The sequence below is a fragment of the Artemia sp. Qi Xiang Cuo genome, chromosome 19, assembly GCF_049724085.1.
Source record: "Artemia sp. Qi Xiang Cuo chromosome 19, ASM4972408v1, whole genome shotgun sequence".
Classification (NCBI taxonomy): Eukaryota; Metazoa; Arthropoda; class Branchiopoda; order Anostraca; family Artemiidae; genus Artemia; species Artemia sp. Qi Xiang Cuo.
This window is the reverse complement of record NC_142812.1, coordinates 5337331-5357181: the sequence shown is the minus strand read 5'-3', so window position 1 is coordinate 5357181 and position 19851 is coordinate 5337331. Positions and strand designations below refer to the sequence as shown.

At 37.4% G+C, this 19851-nt stretch overlaps 1 protein-coding gene and 1 pseudogene across 4 annotated transcripts in view; one reads left to right on the top strand and one right to left on the bottom strand.

The window, feature by feature from the left end:
• The window catches only part of LOC148940424 (uncharacterized), a 215424-nt gene that overhangs the window by 16869 nt on the left and 178704 nt on the right, over positions 1-19851 (top strand). For all 4 annotated transcript variants that reach the window (XM_089105472.1, XM_089105468.1, XM_089105465.1 and 1 more), the window contains exon 3: positions 18106-18302. In XM_089105472.1, the coding sequence (XP_088961598.1) occupies positions 18106-18302 (197 nt within the window). The remainder of the gene's footprint in view (positions 1-18105; positions 18303-19851) is intronic.
• Positions 493-2935, bottom strand: LOC148940425 (uncharacterized; annotated as a pseudogene).

The window sequence follows — 19851 nt, the reverse complement described above, 5'->3', positions numbered from 1 at the left end:
ACTCCCACAACTACTATTAATAAAACTACCACTACTATCACTAAAACTACTACGTCTGTAGCGAGTACTATTAAGGCTGAATTTGATGGGAAACTTAAATTAAACCAAAACATACTATGTGCATACAAATTTCTGATACAGGCGTATCAGAAATATTTTTGGAACGGCTTATCGTATCAAGAGGAAACTTCAGGGGCATCATGTGTTGGATCTTCAGTTAACCAAATAGCAAAATGAACTTGCTGCTACTGCTATTAATGCTGCTGCTACTACTGTTACTACTACTAATAATAATGAACTATCACTACTACTACTGTTCCTACCAGGGCTGGATAAAGAGTGATTGGAGGGATTGGGTCTAATCGGCCACCGTGTTTGAAAGGGCCCCGCATGCAGTTGAATCTTTCCCATGAAAAAAAGCTTAGAGGATTACATTTATTTATAAAGATTAATGAAAATGATTTTATTATTTATACTCCTTGTTTTCAAGAATCAAAATACACTTCTAGCCATTTCAGCGAATGTCTTATTGTAGGTATATTTACTTCATTAAAAACTGGAATATCTTTATAAAATTTATCCATATAGTTTCTATGATTAATAGATAAATGGATAAAGTCTTGTTCTTTCCAGTCATTCCAGTAAATATTATATAGTTGATGAGCCAAATTGTGAACACCAAATTTTAGCTTCACTCTGTTCACTAGCCCAGGGTTTTTGTATAGTACTTTGACAGTAGGGCGTTCACCAGCATTATAATACCACAGGTCAGGTTTATACTTCTTGTATGTCTCCAAGTAAAGTTTTAAAAATCGAGCTTTTGTATGGGCAATCTGCACTTGAGTTCCTATGAATTGCCCTTCATCTCATCCCAGAGTCATTTCGTATTTTATATATTTTCTTAAAGACTTCACTACAAACATATCACTGTCCAAATATATACCTCCGTATTTCTGAAGTATTTGATTTCGAGCAACGTCAGAGCCATGGTAAAGTCTCCATGGTACACTCAAACTCTGGCCATAAATTTCACTAGGTATTGCTAAATATTTAATAGCGACTTTCCTTTCAAATTTCTCATCTTTTAGCAGCTTTTCCTAATATTCGCCATTGAAGTTGATTTGATTTGCATGAAAATAAATAAATTCGCGATTATGATTTAAGTAAGCACTACGAATATATACATAGTCAACAAAAGTAAAAGTGGTTTTGTTAAACCTTAACATTAAATGTATAACATTGGGAACTATGTCGATATTACCCTGTGTAGTATTGTTGACTTAATTGGACCTAAGACTTACACGTTCGGATTTACTTGAAAAACATAATAGCACTGAAGTGACCAGGAGTCCACCCCATATGATTATCAAAAGGATAATCTTTTTGTTGACAGACATTTCGTAACTAGAGAGGAATGACTTGGATTAAATACTAAACAAAAACCGTATTCATTGTGAAAAAAGTGAACCTTACATAATTCAATTCAGTTGGCAGAATTGGCTTGTTTTGTTTTAGAATCCAACAAATTAGGAAATTCTTTTGCAATTTTTTTTCTTTTATTCAGAGAATTTGAATGAAAATTAACACATTATTTTTTATATTTGATACATTAGCTTTTATTAGGAATGGTTTCCCTCTGCAGCTGGCGGGGCGCTGGAACTTCATACGGACTCGTTTAAGGACTCAGTTTAAAGTAATCTCTTATATCTAGTCACTATTGTAATTTTTCATAGAGACGATACTTTTGTCAACATATGAAGAACCGTTTATATTGCAATTGTATCTATCTGGTTTATATGCAAAGTAACACAAGAGACGAAAATTAACGAACAAGAGAGTAGTGAAGAATTATTGTATACAAAGTAATATTTGGCAGGAATAGTCACTAGTGATAAATCATTAGGGGTGGCACCGTAACTGGGTCATTTTCGTGGATTCGGGGAACCTAATTTTTATTTAGGGGTGACACATAGATTTTCGGGGAAATCCCCGAAAATTCGGGGATAGTGCAAGCCCTGCTTGATCTCCAACCGGGAAAATAGAAATACACGAGAAAAGAAAAGCTCCGACTTTGTGGTTGACGCAATAAGGAATTGCTGCAAAATTAATTCAAAATCAGCCGAACGCTGCCACCTCTGCTGGCGACTGCGTGCTTGCAAAACGCAGGCGGCGTTGCGACACTTCGGTGGTGGTCAACCGGGCTTCTTATTGGTGGCGTTCAGTCAATGTGCCGGCGCGGCACCAGGGTCTAGTTGGCACACTGAACAATAAATAGAAGCAAGGGATTTCCAGGAGGATCGCCCCTGATTGGGAACAACAATCCCGTAAGCACGTTTAATGGCGAAGGTCGTGTGTTTCACAATGAATTTCATGGTTTTGTGGAGCGATTCAGAAATCATTAACTCGAGGTATTTCAACTATAGCACAGCAGGGTGTGAATGATTCACAAGAGAAACACTATTGCTCTTAGCCGTGTTGAAAGCTAGAAAGTTGCACTTTTCAATGTTCATTAAAAGTCCGATTGACTGAAATTCGTTTTGCAGTCTATTTAAGTTATCTTGCAAGTCAATCTTCGATCTGGTGAGAAGAAGAACATCATCGGCATAAGCTATATAAGATATGTCGGTAACGTGAAGTAGAAGAGATGAAGAGATGTGGTTCAGAATCTGGGAAATCGCATGCTTGAAAATGACAGGACTAAGAGCACTGTCCTGACTCACGCCTCTTTTGACTTTAATTGGTTTGAAACTGTGTCTCGTTATTTGGCAGATACTGTTGAATTTGCGTACAGGAATTTTCTAGTTTTGACGATACTCACACTTACGCCGCTGTGCAATAGAGTATCAAGAAATTGTATGTGATTAGACCTATCAAATGCTTTCGATAAATCAACGGTGCACACATAAAGAGGTGACTTTTTACTCTCCGAATCCATTGACACCTTTGCTAGTAATCTATGTGCCTTTGGGCAACCAATGCCTTTTTGGAATCAAAGCTGGTTATCTCCAATAAGTCCAGTGTCTAGCTCGGGAAAACGAGCATGTTCCAATATTTTACTCAAAATCCACGATGCACTGATAGGCTGTAAGATTTGTAAGATTTCGCTTTCTTCGGTTTCGATAGTTTCCTTTTGGGAAACTGTCGGGAACAATACCCCTAGTGACGCAATCTGGAATAGAAGTTGCAGATGAGAATAGAAGCTATCAGGTAAGTTTTTAAAGTGCATTGTTGAAAGGCTGTCAGTGTCTATCCCGTTATTACCTTTAGACAGAGCATTTCTTACGGTGGTTTTAACCTGTTTTAGCGATATGGCGACAACGTAATCCTGTCCTGAAAAACGTCCAAGCCAGCTAGTAGCCTCCTCATCATAATATTTGCTTGTGGCAAAATTTTAGATTCCGTAAACTGACTTGTAATAAGAATTTCAATCATCCATAGTCAGAGTAGAACTTGGTGAACTGCCATCAGTTCGGACTATATTTTGCCACGATATCTTATTTCCAGTGAAATATTGTCCGATAAAACGGTATTTTTTCAGCTCAGCCTTCAAGATCCGTTTCAACTCAAAAAATTCCAGTATACGGGTCTTCCACATGCAGTCCAAATGCTCAGCTACATTTTTCCGCGTTGCTTTGCTGTCTGAAACTCAACAGACTCGAACCATCTCGGTTTTTGTGTGTCAATCTTTACACTCCTAGTAGGGACTTCTGTTTGATTCAACCACTTTCATGGCATGAACAATCTGATAGTAATAAGTGTTAAGATCAATCACGGCAGATCCTTCAGGAAGACTGGAGCACAGTAAGTGGAATGGAACTTTCATGCAAGAAAGAATAGAGGAGACAGTGTCCATATACAAATCAGCATCGGATTTATTCCAATTCTTTTTCTGCACTCACATCCTTGTCTTTTGAATATTCATGTTCTGTGATGGCTGTAGATGAAAAGATAGTCCACGATGATCACTAATTGGATCATCTGTGTATACTGTGACGGGGAGATAAGGAATGGATCTACATGACAGAATGTGCTCAGCGTTGGATGTATGTCCACTAGAATGGGTATATGTAAAATCAAAAGACTTTGGCCAAATTTGAAAGGAAGCGGGTAGGCAATTCATAAAAATGTCAGAGTGGATATTGTCTTTTTCTGGATCGTAGTTGAAGTCACCAGCCATAACCCATTTTCCTCCACTATGCTCAAGAGATTCCAGATGTCACCAAAGTGCATCAGATGCTTTAGAAAACTTTGTCAGCGGGATAGAATTATTATAATTAGTAGGCATATATACATGTATTAACTCAGTACCCACAACAAAAACAGACAAAAATTTACTGTTTTAATTGTCAACTTTGATGATAATTCTTTCCTTGTATACGTTGCAAGGCCTCCAGACGGACGCCTTGCCGATAACTTAGCCAGCTGTATGAAAATATCGTGCGATTTGGATCTATTTAAGAAATTTGCTTTCAATCCAGAGAGTATATGTTCCTGAATGAATAGCACATCGTACAGCTGAAGGAGATCATCCAGAGCTTTTTCTTTATTGTAACACCCATTAATATTTAGGCTTAGAGCTTTTATAGAACTATTAATGCATAACTTTTATTTCTCAAAATTTCTTCTAGTTTCTGAAATTTTAGGCTAAGACAGACATGTGGTTCATTGCATGAGATACATTTAGGTTCTACATTACATGGCGAGTCCTTGTTACTGGTATGATGTCCAGAACATATAGCACATCTGGTATCGCTTTTATGGCTTTCAATAAGGTGGTCAAAGCTTTGGTACCTAAAGCACCTTCGTGGGGCTTGTTTGTACTTGACCACTCGGTAAAAAATCATATCCCAATTTAATTCCACTAGAAACTGCCAAGTTCAATGACTGCCTATTCTTGAAAGTCAATTTGAAAAGACAGTTTCAGTTCGGCCAAAGCACGAGGCTTCCTCTATTGGGTCGGGGTTGCGTACTGCCAGCAAACTTGCAATAATATCCGTAGAGAGAACTCGTACAACGCCAAATTGTTTTTCTTCTGTAAGTTTACATTTGATATTGTTTGGGCTACCATTCGGTAATTTTGTAGAGAGAGCGGTAGGGGCCTACTTGCAAAAATCTCTAGCTTTAAAATTGTCATTAAATTTGACTTGTTGCTTGTTATCTTTTAACTGCTTGACTCCTTGTATCCCATCTTCGGATTGGGGTTCACTAAATGCCTGATGTCTGGACAAAGGGTCCATGGAAGGAGCGTCTTCTATGAAGGCAGAGCACGGTGGAGTCTCTCTCGTTTTAGCTATAACAGTGGCTGTTGATGGAAAAGCTGCCAGGTTGATAACTTTAGTGTACTGTTTCACCACCGACATTGAGCTTTTGAGATCCCGAATTTCTCCTATTAAAATGGAGAAATTTGTTTCAGGAATCTGTGGGACACTCGAAGGGTGGGAGATTACAAAGGTTGGAAGCTGAATGTTTTTCCTGTCACAATCGACAGGAATATATTACACACTACTACCACTACTAACAACTCAATGCGTCAATCTGATCAATCTTTTCGTTACCCAACGTCACCTTTTCATCTTCACTTATTCCTAGCCTTAGTGATTTAGTCTTCTTAAGATTTTTTTTTCAACACCTTTTCAAACATTATCCTAAACCTTGGCAACAGAGAAACTTAAAAATATTCAGCAAGTACGATATGTGCGCACTTTAGACTATTCGCGAAAATACCATGCTGAAATGAATTTACTAAATTCAAATGAATTTACTGAAAAAAAATGCATTGTCATTTTAATATACATATGCTGATATTTATTCCTTAAAATCTTAAATGATTTTTGATTCCTTAAAGTTAGAAAAGTGAAAACATTTAAAAGAATTTTTTTTCAGTAAAGAACAAATTATATTCTGGCTTTTAGAACCCTACTCATATTAATTTCTGCTCGTTTTGAGCTTCACTCTTATTTATTTTAATTTCTGTTTGTTTTGGGTTTCATTTATTTATTGATACTGATTTGTGGTAGATTATTTTTAATTCTTATTCTTGGTAGATTAGTTGATCCTATTTTGGCTCATTTTGGTTTAATGCAGTTCTTTACTGTTTTTTTAAAACTTATTTTGTTGAAAAAGTTTTTTTTTAATTAATTTCTGGTCATTTTATATTGACATAATCTTTTTCAGCGAGAAAGCTCTTCTAAAGTTAAACAACCATCCATTTCATAAAAACCTTAAATACCCCCTGGCCCTAGCTTACAACCCTTGCCCTAATCTCTGGAGATTGTTTCAACCCCTAAGGCCTTGTTATATGATATTTAAACCATTTTGGATAGAATAACTATCTCGAAATTTCTATTAGTTGCATTTCAAGCCAATATGACGTATGTGTCGATAAATAAAAGTTCAAATAGAGATAAAATCCTTTTAATAGACAGTGATTGATAGAAATTCACAAAAATACTAGATATTTTGGTCACATATACATTGACTGTCATCAGTAGTAAAACTAAAATAAAACAATATAAAACAAAAGTTTATATACTAAATCAAATAACACTACATATTGTTTAAATCTCTAATTCTTTTTAAAGCAAAGGCGGAAGCTATTCTCTTTGACCTTCTTGGATTCTATTCATTAGCGTTCAATGATATAACATTTGGACAAAGGTCAACTAAATTGGGTGAATTGAACTTTACTCTGTCAGATTTTGATAAATTATCATAGATCGAGTTCAGCCCATATTCACATGTATCCCGATTCAGAGCAATATTCTTGAATAAGATTTTCTTTATTTCAAGAATTTCACGAAAATTTTGCTTTAAACCCCGATCCCTAGAAATCAAAGAGACATTCTCGAACAAAATAAAATGGTCTGGAATTTTCCAGACCATTTTATTTTGTTCGAGAATGTCTCTTTGATTTCTAGGGATCGGGGTTTAAAGCAAAATTTTCGTGAAATTCTGGAAATAAAGAAAATCTTATTCAAGAATATTGCTCTGAATCGGTATACAGGTGAATTTCGGCTGGACTCTATCTATGATAATCTATCAAAATCTGACAGAGTAAAGTTCAATTCACCCAATTTAGTTGACCTTTGTCCAAATATTATATCATTGAACGCTAATGAACCGAATCCAAGAAGGTCAAAGAGAATTTGGACAAACATTTGGACAAAGGTCAACTACATTGGGTGAATTGAACTTTACTCTGTCAGATTTTAATAAATTATCATAGATAGAGTCCAGCCCATATTCACTTGTATCCCGATTCAAAGCAATATTCTTGAATAAGATTTTCTTATTTCCAGAATTTCACGAAAATTTTGCTTTAAACCCCGATCCCTAGAAATCAAAGACATTCTCGAACAAAATAAAATGGTCTGGAAAATTCCAGACCATTTTATTTTGTTCGAGAATGTCTCTTTGGTTTCTAGGGATCGGGGTTTAACGCAAAATTTTCGTGAAATTCTGGAAATAAAGAAAATCTTATTCAAGAATATTGCTCTGAATCGGTATACAGGTGAATTTCGGCTGGACTCTATCTATGATAATTTATCAAAATCTGACAGAGTAAAGTTCAATTCACCCAATTTAGTTGACCTTTGCCCAAATGTTATATCATTGAACGCTAATGAACCGAATCCAAGAAGGTCAAAGAGAATAGCTTCCGCCTTTGGTTTGAAAAAAATTAGAGATTCAAACAATATGTAGTGTTATTTGATTTAGTATAATAACTTTTGTTTTAAATTGTTTTATTTTAGTTTTACTACTGATGACGGTCACTGTATATGTGACAGAAATATCTAGTATTTTTGGGCATTCCTATCAATCACTGTCTATTAAAAGGATTTTATCCCTATTTGAACTTTTATTTATCGTCATGGAAAGGCAGTGTGGTCTCCGAAATTAATGACGTATGTGTGGGTGTGGGGGGGGAGCTGCCTTCCGATGACTTTAACTCTTAAGAAGAACACTAGAGTGTCTGATTACCAATCCAATGAGCCCCCGACGAAGTTTATAAGACCATGGTTTCTATAAAAACCTTATGTTTCCCCAAGGCATAACTTACAACCTTTACCTTGAGGGCTGGGGATTTGCTATCCTCAAAGACATAATTTCCAGACCGTTCTGATACGCTGAACAAAATGGTTATCTCAAAGTTTTGATTGGAAGTCTTGGGGAAAATTATGGGCATGGAGGGCACTTGCCCTTTGATTACTTTCTACTAATAAAAAAGGCACTAGTCTTCTCAATTTTCGATCAAATGAGCCCTTTTTGAAGCTTCTACGACAAAAATTTCTATAAAAGCCTTACATGTTCCGAGGGCATAACTTACGATCCTTGTCCTGAGGGCTATGGCGGAGGGAGGATTGTCATCCTCAAAGACATAATTTCCAGACCTTTCAACTACGTTGAACAAAATGGCCATTTCAAAATGTTGATTGGAAATGTTTGGGGAAATGATGGGCGTGGGGGATTCCCCCTCCGAATACTTTTGACTATTAAAAAGGGCAATAGCCCGTTTTAGTAGTCATCCTCAAAGACATAATTTTCGGAACTTTCAACTATGTTGAAACAAAAATGGCTGCCTCAAAATTTTGGTTGGATGTGTTTGGGGAAAAGGTGGGCGTGAGAGCGGGGTTAGTTACCGTCCAATCACTTTCCACTGTTAAAAAGAGCACTAGCCCTTTGAACTTCCAATCGAATGCTCCCTTTTCAAGTTTTCTACAACAAAGCTTTCAATAAAAACCTTATATGCCACCAGGGCATAACTTACAACCTTAGCCCTGAGGGCTCTGGGGGGAGTTTCTCCCTCAAAGATCAAATTTCCCGAACTTTCAACTACGTTGAACAAAATGGCTATATGAGAATTTTGATTGCTTGTGTTTGGGGAAATGTTGGGCGTGAGAGGGGGGTTAGTTACCCTCCAATCACTTTCGACTACTAAAAAGGGCACGGGCCCTCTCGATTTTTAATTGAATGAGCCCCTTTTGAAGTTTCTACGACAACACGATCTATAAAAACCTTATATGCCCCCAGGGCATAACTTACAACCTTGCCCTGGGGACTTTGGGGGGTTTTCATCCTCAAATACATAATTTCCAGAACTTTCAACTACATTGAACAAAATGGCTATCTCTAAAATTTGATTGAATGTGCTTGGGGACATGGTGGGCGTGAGAGGGGGTTAGTTGCTGTCCATTCACTTTCGACTATTAAAAAGGGCACTAGCCCTTTCAATTTCCAATCAAATGAGCCCTTTTTGAAGAATAAGAACTTTATATGCCCATATGGTATAATTTACAACCCTTGCCTTGAGGGATCTGAGAGGGCTATCATCCTCAAACACCTAATTTCCAGAACTTTCAACTACGTTGAACAAAATTGATATCTCAAAATTTTGATTGGATGTGCTTGGGGAAATGCTGGACGTGAGGGGGGGTTAAGTTGCCCTTTATACACTTTTAACTATTAAAAGCCCTTTCAATTTCAAATTGAATGAGCCCTTTTTGAAGCTTCTTCATTATCGCTTTCTATAAGAACCTTATATGCCCCAGGGCATAACTGAAAACCCTTGCCCTGAAAGCTCTGGGGCGGTGTTTCTGGGAAAATGGTGGGTATGGGAGGGTGGTTAATTGCCCTTCAATCACTTTTGACTATTAAAAAGGGCACTAGCCTTTTGAATTTCCAATAGAATGAGCCCTTTTTTAAGTTTCTGTGACAAAGCTTTCAATAAAAACCTTTTATGCCCCCCAGGGCACAACTTATAACCCTTGCCCTGAAGACTGTGGAGGGAGTGTCCCGCTCAAAGACATAATTTCAATCGAATATTTCCAATAATTCCAATCGAATGAGCCCCTTTTTGAAGTTTCTTCAACATCTTTTTCTATAAGAACCTTATATAACCCAGGGCATAATAGACAACTCTTGCCCTGAGGGCTCTGGGGTGGGGTTCTTGGAGAAATGGTGGGCGTGGGAGGGTAGTTAGTTGCCCTCCAATCACTTTTGACTATTAAAAAGGGCACTAGCCCTTTATATTTCCAATAGAATGAGCCCTGTTTCAAGTTTATGTGACAAAGCTTTCAATAAAAACCATTTATGCCCCCCAGGGCACAACTTATAACCCTCGCCCTGAAGACTGTGGAGGGAGTGTCCCGCTCAAAGACATAATTTACAAAACTTTGAACTGCTTTGAACAAAATGGCTATCTCAAAATTTTTATTGGATGTGTTTGGGGAAATGGTTGGCTTGGAAGGGGTTTTAGTTGCCTTCCAATTACTTTTGACTATTAAAAAGGGTACTAGCCATTTCAGTTTCCAATCGAATTAGCCCTTTTTGAAGTTTCTATGACAACACTTTTTATAAAAAACCATATATGCTGCACAGGCATAATTTACAACCCGTGACCTGAGGGCTGTTGGGGGGGGGGGGGGGTTCATCCTCAAAAACTAACTTCCAGAACTTTCAACGACGTTGAACAAAATGGCTATTCCAAAATTTTGGTTGGATGTGTTTGGGAAAAATGTGGGGATGAGAGGGGGGTTAGTTGCCCTCCAATCACTTTCAACTATTAAAAAGGGCACTAGCCCTTTAAACTTCCAATTTAATGAGCCCTTTTCAAAATTTTACGACAAAGCTTTCAATTAAAACGTTATTTGCACCAGAGGCATAACTTACAACTTTAGCCCTGAGGGCCCTGGGGGGAGTGTCTTCCTCAAAAAACAAATTTTCAGAACTTTGAACTGCGTTGAACTAAATGGCTATCTGAAAGTTTTGATTGGATGTGCTTGGGAAGATGGTGGGCGTGAGAGGGGGGTTAGTTACCCTCCAATGCCTTTCGACTACTAAAAAGGGCACTACCCTCTCAATTTCCGATTGAATGAGCCTGTTTTTAGGTTTCTACGACAATACTATCTATAAATACCTTATATGCCCCCAGGGCATAGCTTCTAACGTTTGCCCTGGGGGCTCTGAGGTGTTTGTAATCATCAGATATATAATTTTCAGAACTTTCGACTACGTTCAACAAAATAAATATATCAAAATTTTGATTGGATGTGTTTGGGGAAATTGTGGACGTGAAAGGAGGGTTGGTTGCCCTTCAATCCCTTTTGAATATTTAAAAGGGCACTAGCCCTTTCAATTTCCAATCGAATGAACCCTTTTTCAAAGTTTCTTCAATATCGCTTTCTATAAAAACCTTATATGCCCCCAGGGCATAACTGACTACCCTTGTCCTGAGAGCCATGGGGGGATGTTTGGGGAAAGGGTGGGCGTGAGAGGGGAGTTAGTTGCCCTCCAATCACTTTTGACTATTAAGAAGGGATCTAGCCCTTTGAATTTCCGAAAGAATGAGGCCTTTTTCAAATTTCTACGACAAAGCTTTCAACAAAAACCTTATATACCCCCAGGGCATAACTTACAACATTAGCTCCGAAGTTCAGGGGGGGGGGGTGTCTTCCTCAAAGACCGAATTTCCGGAACTTTCAACTACTTTGAAAAAAATATGGCTATCCGAAAATTTTGATTGGATGTGCTTGGGGAAATGTTGGGCGTGAGAGGGGGTTAGTTACCCTCCAATCTCTTTCTACTACTAAAAAGGGCACTAGCCCTCTCAATTTTCAATTGAATGGGCCTCTTTTGAAGTTTCTACGCAAACGCTATCTATGAAAAAACCTTATATGCCCCCAGGGCATAACTTAAAACCTTTGCCCTGGGAGTTCTGGGGGTTTGTCATCATCAAATACATAATTTCCAGAACTTTCAACTACGTTGAACAAAATTGATATCTCAAAATTTATATTGGATGTGTTTGGGGAAATGGTGGGCATGAGAGGGGGGCTAGTTACCCTCCAATCACGTTCGAGTATTAAAAAGGGCACTAGCCCTCTCCATTTCCTATCAAATGAGCCCTTTTTGAAGTTTCTTCAACATCGCTTTCTATAAGAACATTATATGCCCCCAGGGCATAACTGACCATCTTTGTCCTGAGGGCTCTGGGTTGGGTGGTTTTGGGAAATGGTGGGCGTGAGAGGGGTGTTAGTTGCCCTCAAATCACTTTCGACTATTAAAAACAGCCCTTTTGACATTTCGAAAGAATGAGGCCTTTTCAAATTTCTACGACAAATCTTTCAACAAAAACCTTATATCCCCCCAGGGCATAACTTACAACCTTAGCTCTGAAGTTTAGGGGGGAGTGTCTTTCTCAAAGACCGAATTTCCAGAACTTTCGACTACTTTGAAAAAAATGGCTATCTGAAAATGTTGATTGGATGTGCTTGGGGAAATGTTGGGCGTGAGAGGGGGTTAGTTACCCTCCAATCTCTTTCTACTACTAAAAGGGCACTAGCCCTCTCAATTTCCAATTGAATGGACCTCTTTTGAAGTTTCTACGAAAACGCTATCTATGAAAAAACCTTATATGCCCCCCAGGACATAACTTAAAACCATTGCCCTGGGAGTTCTGGGGGTTTGTCATCATCAAATACACAATTTCCAGAACTTTCAACTACGTTGAACAAAATGGCTATCTGAAAACTTATATTGGATGTGTTTGGGGAAATGGTGGGCATGAGAGGGGGGCTAGTTACCCTCCAATCACTTTCAAATACTAAAAAGGGCACTAGCCCTCTCAATTTCCAATCAAATGAGCCCCTTTTGAAGTTTCTACGATACAAATTTTTATAAGAATCTCATATGCCCCCAAGGCATAACTTAAAACCCTTTCCCTGAGGGCTTTGAGGGGACTAATATCCTCAGAGACCTAATTTCTAGAACTTTCAACTACGTTGAACAAAATGAATATCTAAAAATTTTGATTGGATGTGTTTGGGGAAATTGTGGACGGCAGAGGGGTTGAGTTGCCCTTCACTCGCTTTTGACTATTAAAAAGGGATCTAGCCCTTTCAATTTCCAATCGAATGAGCCCTTTTTGAAGTTTCTTCAACATCGCTTTCTATAAGAACCTTATATGCCCCCCAGGGAATAACTGACAACCCTTGCCCGGAGGTTTTTTTGGGGGGGAGGTGTTTGGGTAAACTGTGGACCTGAGAGGCAGGTTAGTTGCCCTCCAATCACTTTCGACTATTATAAAGGGCGCTAGCCCTTTGAATTTCAAATTGAATGAGCCTTTTTTCAATTTCTACGACAAAGCTTTTAATAAAAACCTTTTATGCCCCCCAGGGCACGACTTATAACCTGCGCCCTGAAGACTGTGGGGGGAGTGTCTTGCTCAAAGACATATTTTCCAGAACTTTCGCCTGCGCTGAATATAATGGCTATCTCAATATTTTGATTGGATGTGTTTGGGGAAATAGTGGGCTTGGAAGGGGTGTTAGTTGCCTTCCATCACTTTCGACTATTAAAAAGGGCAGTAGCAATTTCAATTTCCAATCGAATGAGCCCTTTTTGAAGTTTCTACGACAGCGTTTTCTATAAAAACCTTACATTCCCCCAGGGTATAACTTATAAACCTTGCCCTGAAGACTCTGGGGTGAGTGTCCTGCTCAAAGACCTAATTTCCAGAACTTGGAACTACGTTGAACAAAATGGCTATTTCAAAATTTTGATTGGATGTGTTTGGGGAAAAGATGGGCGTGAGAGGGGGGCTAGTTGCCTTCAAATAGATTTTGTCTATTAAAAAGGGCACTAGTCCTTTCCATTTAGAATCGAATGAACCCTTTTTCAAGTTTCTTCGACAACACTTTCTGTAAAAACCTCATATTCCCCGAGGGCATAACTGACAACCCTTGCCCTGAGGGCTGTGGGGGAGTGCCCTCCTCAAAAACGTAATTTCCATCTACAAATCAACTACGTTGAAGAAAATGGCTACCTGAAAATTTTGATTAGATGCGTTAGGGGAAATGGTGGGCGTGGAAGGGTGTTAGTTGCCTTCCAATCACTTCCGACTATTAAAAAGTGCACTATCCATTCCAATTTCCAATCGATTGAGTCCTTCTCGAAGTTTCTACGACAACTCCTTCAATACGAAGTGCCCTGGTCTAAAAAAAAATACATTATTCCAACATCGTTCTTTACATAGGCAGCGCTATTGCACTGCCTATGATAAACACAGAAATCTCTGCTGTATTCATCTCAATCAATTTGATTCTAATTCCAGTCGAATGATTGGAAAAGGGTGTATAACAACATACACCCTTTTAAAATCTGGACACAAATAGTTTTTAAACATTTAAACATAGTTTTTAAACATAATCGGCAAATGGGAGGGTGGGTGTGAGAGGGGGATTAGTTGCCCTCCAATCACTTTCGACTATTAAATCACTTTCTTTAGAATTAATCCAATCACTTTCGACTATTAGAAGTTCCTACGACAACTCCTTCAATACGAAGTGCCCTGGTCTAAACAAAAAAAAATAATAATACATTGTCTATAGCCCATCTTTACTATAAAAATGTCAAGCCTTCCAGTCATTTTCGACTATGACAAAGGGCACTAGCCCTTTGAATTTCCAATCAAATGAGCCTTTTTTAAGTTTCTACGACAACACTTTCTATAAACACCTAATATGCCCCAGGTCATAAATTACAACCCTTGTCCTGAGGGCTATGAAGGGGTTGTCATCCTCAAATACCCACTTTCCAGAACTTCCAACTACGTTAAACAAAATGGCTATCTCAAAATGTTCATTGGATATGTTTGGGGACATGGTGGGCGTGAGAGGGGCGTTACTTGCTCTCCAATCACTTCCGACTATTAGAAAGGGCACTATCCCTTTCAATTTACAACCGAATGAGCCCTTTTTGAAGTTTTTACGGCAACGCTTTCTATAAAAACCTTATATACCCCAGGGCATAACTTACAATCCTTGCCCTGAGGGCTGTGAGGGGGCTATCATCCTCAAAGATATAATTTCCGGACCTTTCAACTACGTTGAACAAAATAGCTTTCTCAAAATTTTGATTGGATGTCTTTGGGAAAATGGTGGGGGTGAGAGGGGGTTAGTTGCCATCCAATCACTTTCTATTATTAAAAAGGGCACTAGCCGTTTCAATTTCCCATCAAATTATTCCTTTCTGAAGTTTCTAAGACAACGTAATCTTTAAAAATACCTTATATGCCCCCAGGGTATATCTTACAACCCTTGCCCTGAGAGCTGTGGGGGGAGTGTCATCCTCAAAAACTTAATTTCTGGACTTTTTAACTACGTCAAACAAAATGGCTATCTCAAAATTTTGATTGGATGTGTTTGGGGAGATGGTGGGTGTGAGAGGGGTGTTAGTTATCCTCCGATCGGTTTTGACTATTAAAAAGGGGACAAGCCATTCTAATTTCCAATCGAATGAGTTTTTTGACGTTTTTGACGTTTCTATAACATCACTATCTATAAAAACCTTATATACCCCATGGCAAAACTTACGACCCTTGTCCTGAGGGCTCTGAGGGGGTTATCATCCTCAGAAACCTAGTTTGTAAAACTTTTAACTACGTTGAATAAAATGGCTATCTAAAAATTTTTATTGAATGTCTTTGGGGGAAAGGTCGGGGCGAGAGGGGGGTTAGCTGCCCTCCAATCACTTTCGACTATTAAAAAGGGCAGAAGCCCTTTGAATTTCCAATTGAATGAACCCTTTTTCAAGTTTCTTCGACATTTCTATAAAAACCTTATATGCCCCCAGGGCAGAACTTACAACCCTTACCCTGAGGGCTGTTGGGGGAATGTCATCCTCAAAGATATAATTTTCGGACCTTTCAACTACTTTGAGCAAAATGGCTATCTCAAAATTTTGATTGGATGTGTGTGGATGAATGGTGGGTGTGGAAGGGGTGTTAGTGGCCTTCCGATCAGTTTCGACTACTAAAAAGGGCACTAGCCATTTCAATTTCCAATCAAATGAGCCCTTTTTGAAGTTTATACGACAACGTTTTCTATAAAAATCTAATATACCCCAAGGGCATAACTTACCACCCTAGCCCTGAGAACTTTGGGGGGGGGGCTTGTCATCTTCAAAGACCTAATTTCCAGAACTTAAAACTACGTCAAATAAAATGGCTATCTCTAAATTGTGATTGGATGTGTTTGGGGAAAAAGTGTTCATGAGTAGCCATTATCATAGCCTCCAATCACATTTGAAGTAGCCATTTTTGAAGTTTCTACAACAACACTTTCTATAAATACCTTATATGCTCCCAGGGGATAACTTGCAGCCCTTGCCCTTAGGGCTGTGGGGGAGTTTTCTCCTAAAAAACATATTTTTTTATCTCGAAATCAACTACGCTGAACAAAATTGCTATCTCAAAATTTTGATTGGATGTGTTTGGGGAAATACTGGGCGTGGAAGGGGTGTTAGTGGCCTTCCAATGTATTTCTACTATTAAAAAGGGCACCAGCCATTTTAATTTCCAATCGAATGACCCTTTTCCAAGTTTCTACGACAACTCCTTAGATACGAAGCACCCTGGTCTAAAGGGAAAAAAATACATTGTACCAACATCATTCTTTACTTAGGCAGCGCGATTGCGCTGCCTATGATTAACATAATAAAGAAAAATACAAACTTTTACAGATATAAATCGCTTTACTAGGGAAAAATATAAATTTTGCTAACATGTTGCGATTAACTACATAAACTTTCCTAATGCCATCCGAGAAAAAACTACATAAATATTCCTTGAAACAACCTGATAATAATAATAATAATAATAATAATAATAATAATAATAATAATAATCATAATAATAATCATAATAATAATAATAATAATGATAATAGTAATAATAATAATGATAATAGTAATAATAATAATAATAATAATAATAATAATTAGAATAATAATATTAGTAATAATAATAATAATAATTATAATAATGACAATAATAATAATAATAATAATAATATTAATATAGACAATCACCTTCTCCCAAACATCCCCAGGGTTACAACCAACATCCAAAACTCCATCCACCCCCACCCCTTCAACCCACACCTCCCTTTAGCCCAATAACCCCCTCACAACCCCCGAAAGAAAATAAAAAAAAAACTAAAAACTAATTCCCCAATAAATGCTCTTTTAATATATTTTTAAACTGTGAGAGGTGCTCAGCCACCCTTTGTAAAAGTAGTATCAAGACGAATTTACAAAAAGTATGTACGTATATGACCTAGAACTTTGAAATGAGCTTTGGTAGCATGGTAGTTGTACTAGTCATCAGACAATTTATGAAAATTACTAATTGGGCGGGGGATTATACAGGAAGGAGGATTTTAAGCCTCAGGTTTATGGTTTTCAGCCATGAAAATTCAAATGGGGCACTTTATATTTCGATCTGGCGTCGCTTTTGAAGTTACTTTGGCTCTTTTCCCATGAATTCCCCCCCCCCAAAAAAAAATATTAAGATTAACCAAAATTATGGCAATTATTCTCACATCAGTTTCAACTGGTGTTTTTTTCTCGCTAGATATTTTTATTCAATATGTACTTTTCAACTTTCGGTTACTAAGGGCCTAGGTTAGCCATTGACTCGGTTGCAGCTATTGCTGAAACCATCATTATGTTTATTATGTATCTTTTCTTCCTGCTTCTATTCATTTTTAGTATTGTATTTTGTTTTATCGATAGTCCTTTCACTTTATTTCTGTTTATTTATATTTTTAGTATTGTCATTTCCATTATTGTTATTGCTAGCATTATGCATATTTGCTACTATTATAATCTTCCTCTTTTGTAAGTTTTATTCTAGCTCTGGATATAATGTAGTTCAACATGTAATATAATGTGGTCTTATTGCAAATTAATCACTTTATTGTTGTTTAGCCAATTGGCTTGCTATAGTATTTTAATCTCTTTAATTGTTAGAAACATGTCCTGAACCTGAAAATCATCATTATGTTCTTCTTTTTTTATATTTAAAGATTAATATTTCATTTTAAATTTTATTTGTTTATTTAAGAGGTGTAATATAATTGTTACATTTATGTTTAAGTGTATTACAAGTTAAATATATTTTGGTACTTTTAATGCTTCATAATGTCTATTTTCATTCATGTTTTTTTATTTTTTTTTTGTCTGCAGTTCGTCCCCTTTATTTCGGTTTATTTTTGTTTTCGCTCTTATTATTCTACTGATGTTTTTGATTTTTGTTTTGCCGTCAAGCATAAGCCTAGATTCTGACGATGACGAAGATCATAGTGTGGTATTTACTGGGCTAAGAGACTTTCTAGATAACTATTGTTCAGCAAGAGAGAGGAAACGATTTTTCAAAATTACCTTGCCAACTGTAGTGGACCTTGCCCTAAGTGTTAAACAGTCAAAACCAAAAGGAGGATTAAGATACAGTTTGCAACAACAGAGTAAGTTGGTCTTTTACCACCATTCGTAGGGCCTATGATGCCTTCTGTAAGGGCATATGGGCATAAGTGCCTGTTTTCATTCTAAAAAAATGTATTTAAAGTTAAGCTCACTCAATACAATAAATCTCATTAGACAGAAGACTAAGAATAGACTGCAAAATAGAAACCTGGGAGTCATTTGGAAAACACCCTTCAACGGGTCATAAGAAAACTAAAATAAATAGAAAGAATTTACATCTCAAACCTCGTCTTTGCTCTACTTTTCTATCCTGTGATCTTATCAATTCAGCTCCTTTATGATATCTCTTAGCTAGCTTAGAAATTCAATCAGCATGAGAGCTTGCCTCCTTTACCCTGAGCCAGTTTTTGATTTAATCTCGCATGTAGGTTATAACATACAAACAATCACTTATCATTTTCTCTACAATGGCTTAGAAATTTAAATTTAGAAATACTAACACAAGTTGGGCTCAAAACCCTTATGCCTTCCCAAGGCCAGAACATAATTTGCACTTTACTGAAAAAAAATATTTTTTTTTACTTTTATAACTTTAATAAATCAAATAATATTAAGACTTTGATTACTAAATATCGGTATATGTATATTAAACTGACAATGCACATTCATTTGTATTTTTTTCAGTAAAGTCCAAATTATGTTCTGGCCTTGAGAAGGCATAGGGGCTTTGAGCCAAGCCTATGTTTATTTCTGCTCGTTTTGAGTTTGACTCGGTTATTTATTGTAATTTCTGTTCGTTTTGGGTTTCATTTATTTATTAATCATTTATATATAATGAATAAATAAATCTTGAAACGAGTGAAACTTAAATTGAATATGCAAATCAAGCTAGAAACGAAAAATAATAACTACAAACAACCATATATGCTGCCCTTCGATCACTTTTGACTCTTAAAAGGTGTATTACGACTTTCAATTTTCATTCCGATCACTTTTCATTCCGATCAAAAGCTTCCCTCCGATACTCTTGACTCTTAAAAGATGTATTACAACTTTCAATTTTCATTCAAATGAGCCCTCTATGAAGATTATACGAGCATCTCTTCCATAACAACCATATATGCTCCCAGGGAATTACTTACAACGCCTGCCCCGCGGGCCCTAGGGGGCTGTGTCGACACTGGAGTTTTGTTATCTGAAATTTGAACAATTTTTAACCAAATATCTATCTCAAAATTTTTATCTGATGCATTTGGGGAAAAAGGCCGAGGGGGGAGGGGGTGCTAGCTCCCCTCCGATCACTTTTAACTTATAAAAAGTGACCTAGAACTTTCAATTTCAAATCAAATGAGCCCTCTTTGGAGTTTATACGAGCACCTCTTTCATAAGAACATCATATGCCCCCAGGGTATAAATTACAACAACTGCCCCCAGGCCCTGGGGGGTGTTGACATCGGAGTTTTGTGTTCTGACCTTTGAATTATTTTTGACAAAATGGCTATCTCAAAATTTTTATCTGATGCAATTGGGGGGGGGGGGGAAGGACGTGAAGGGGGAGGGAGGAGCGCTCGAGAGAGCTCTTCAGAGAGA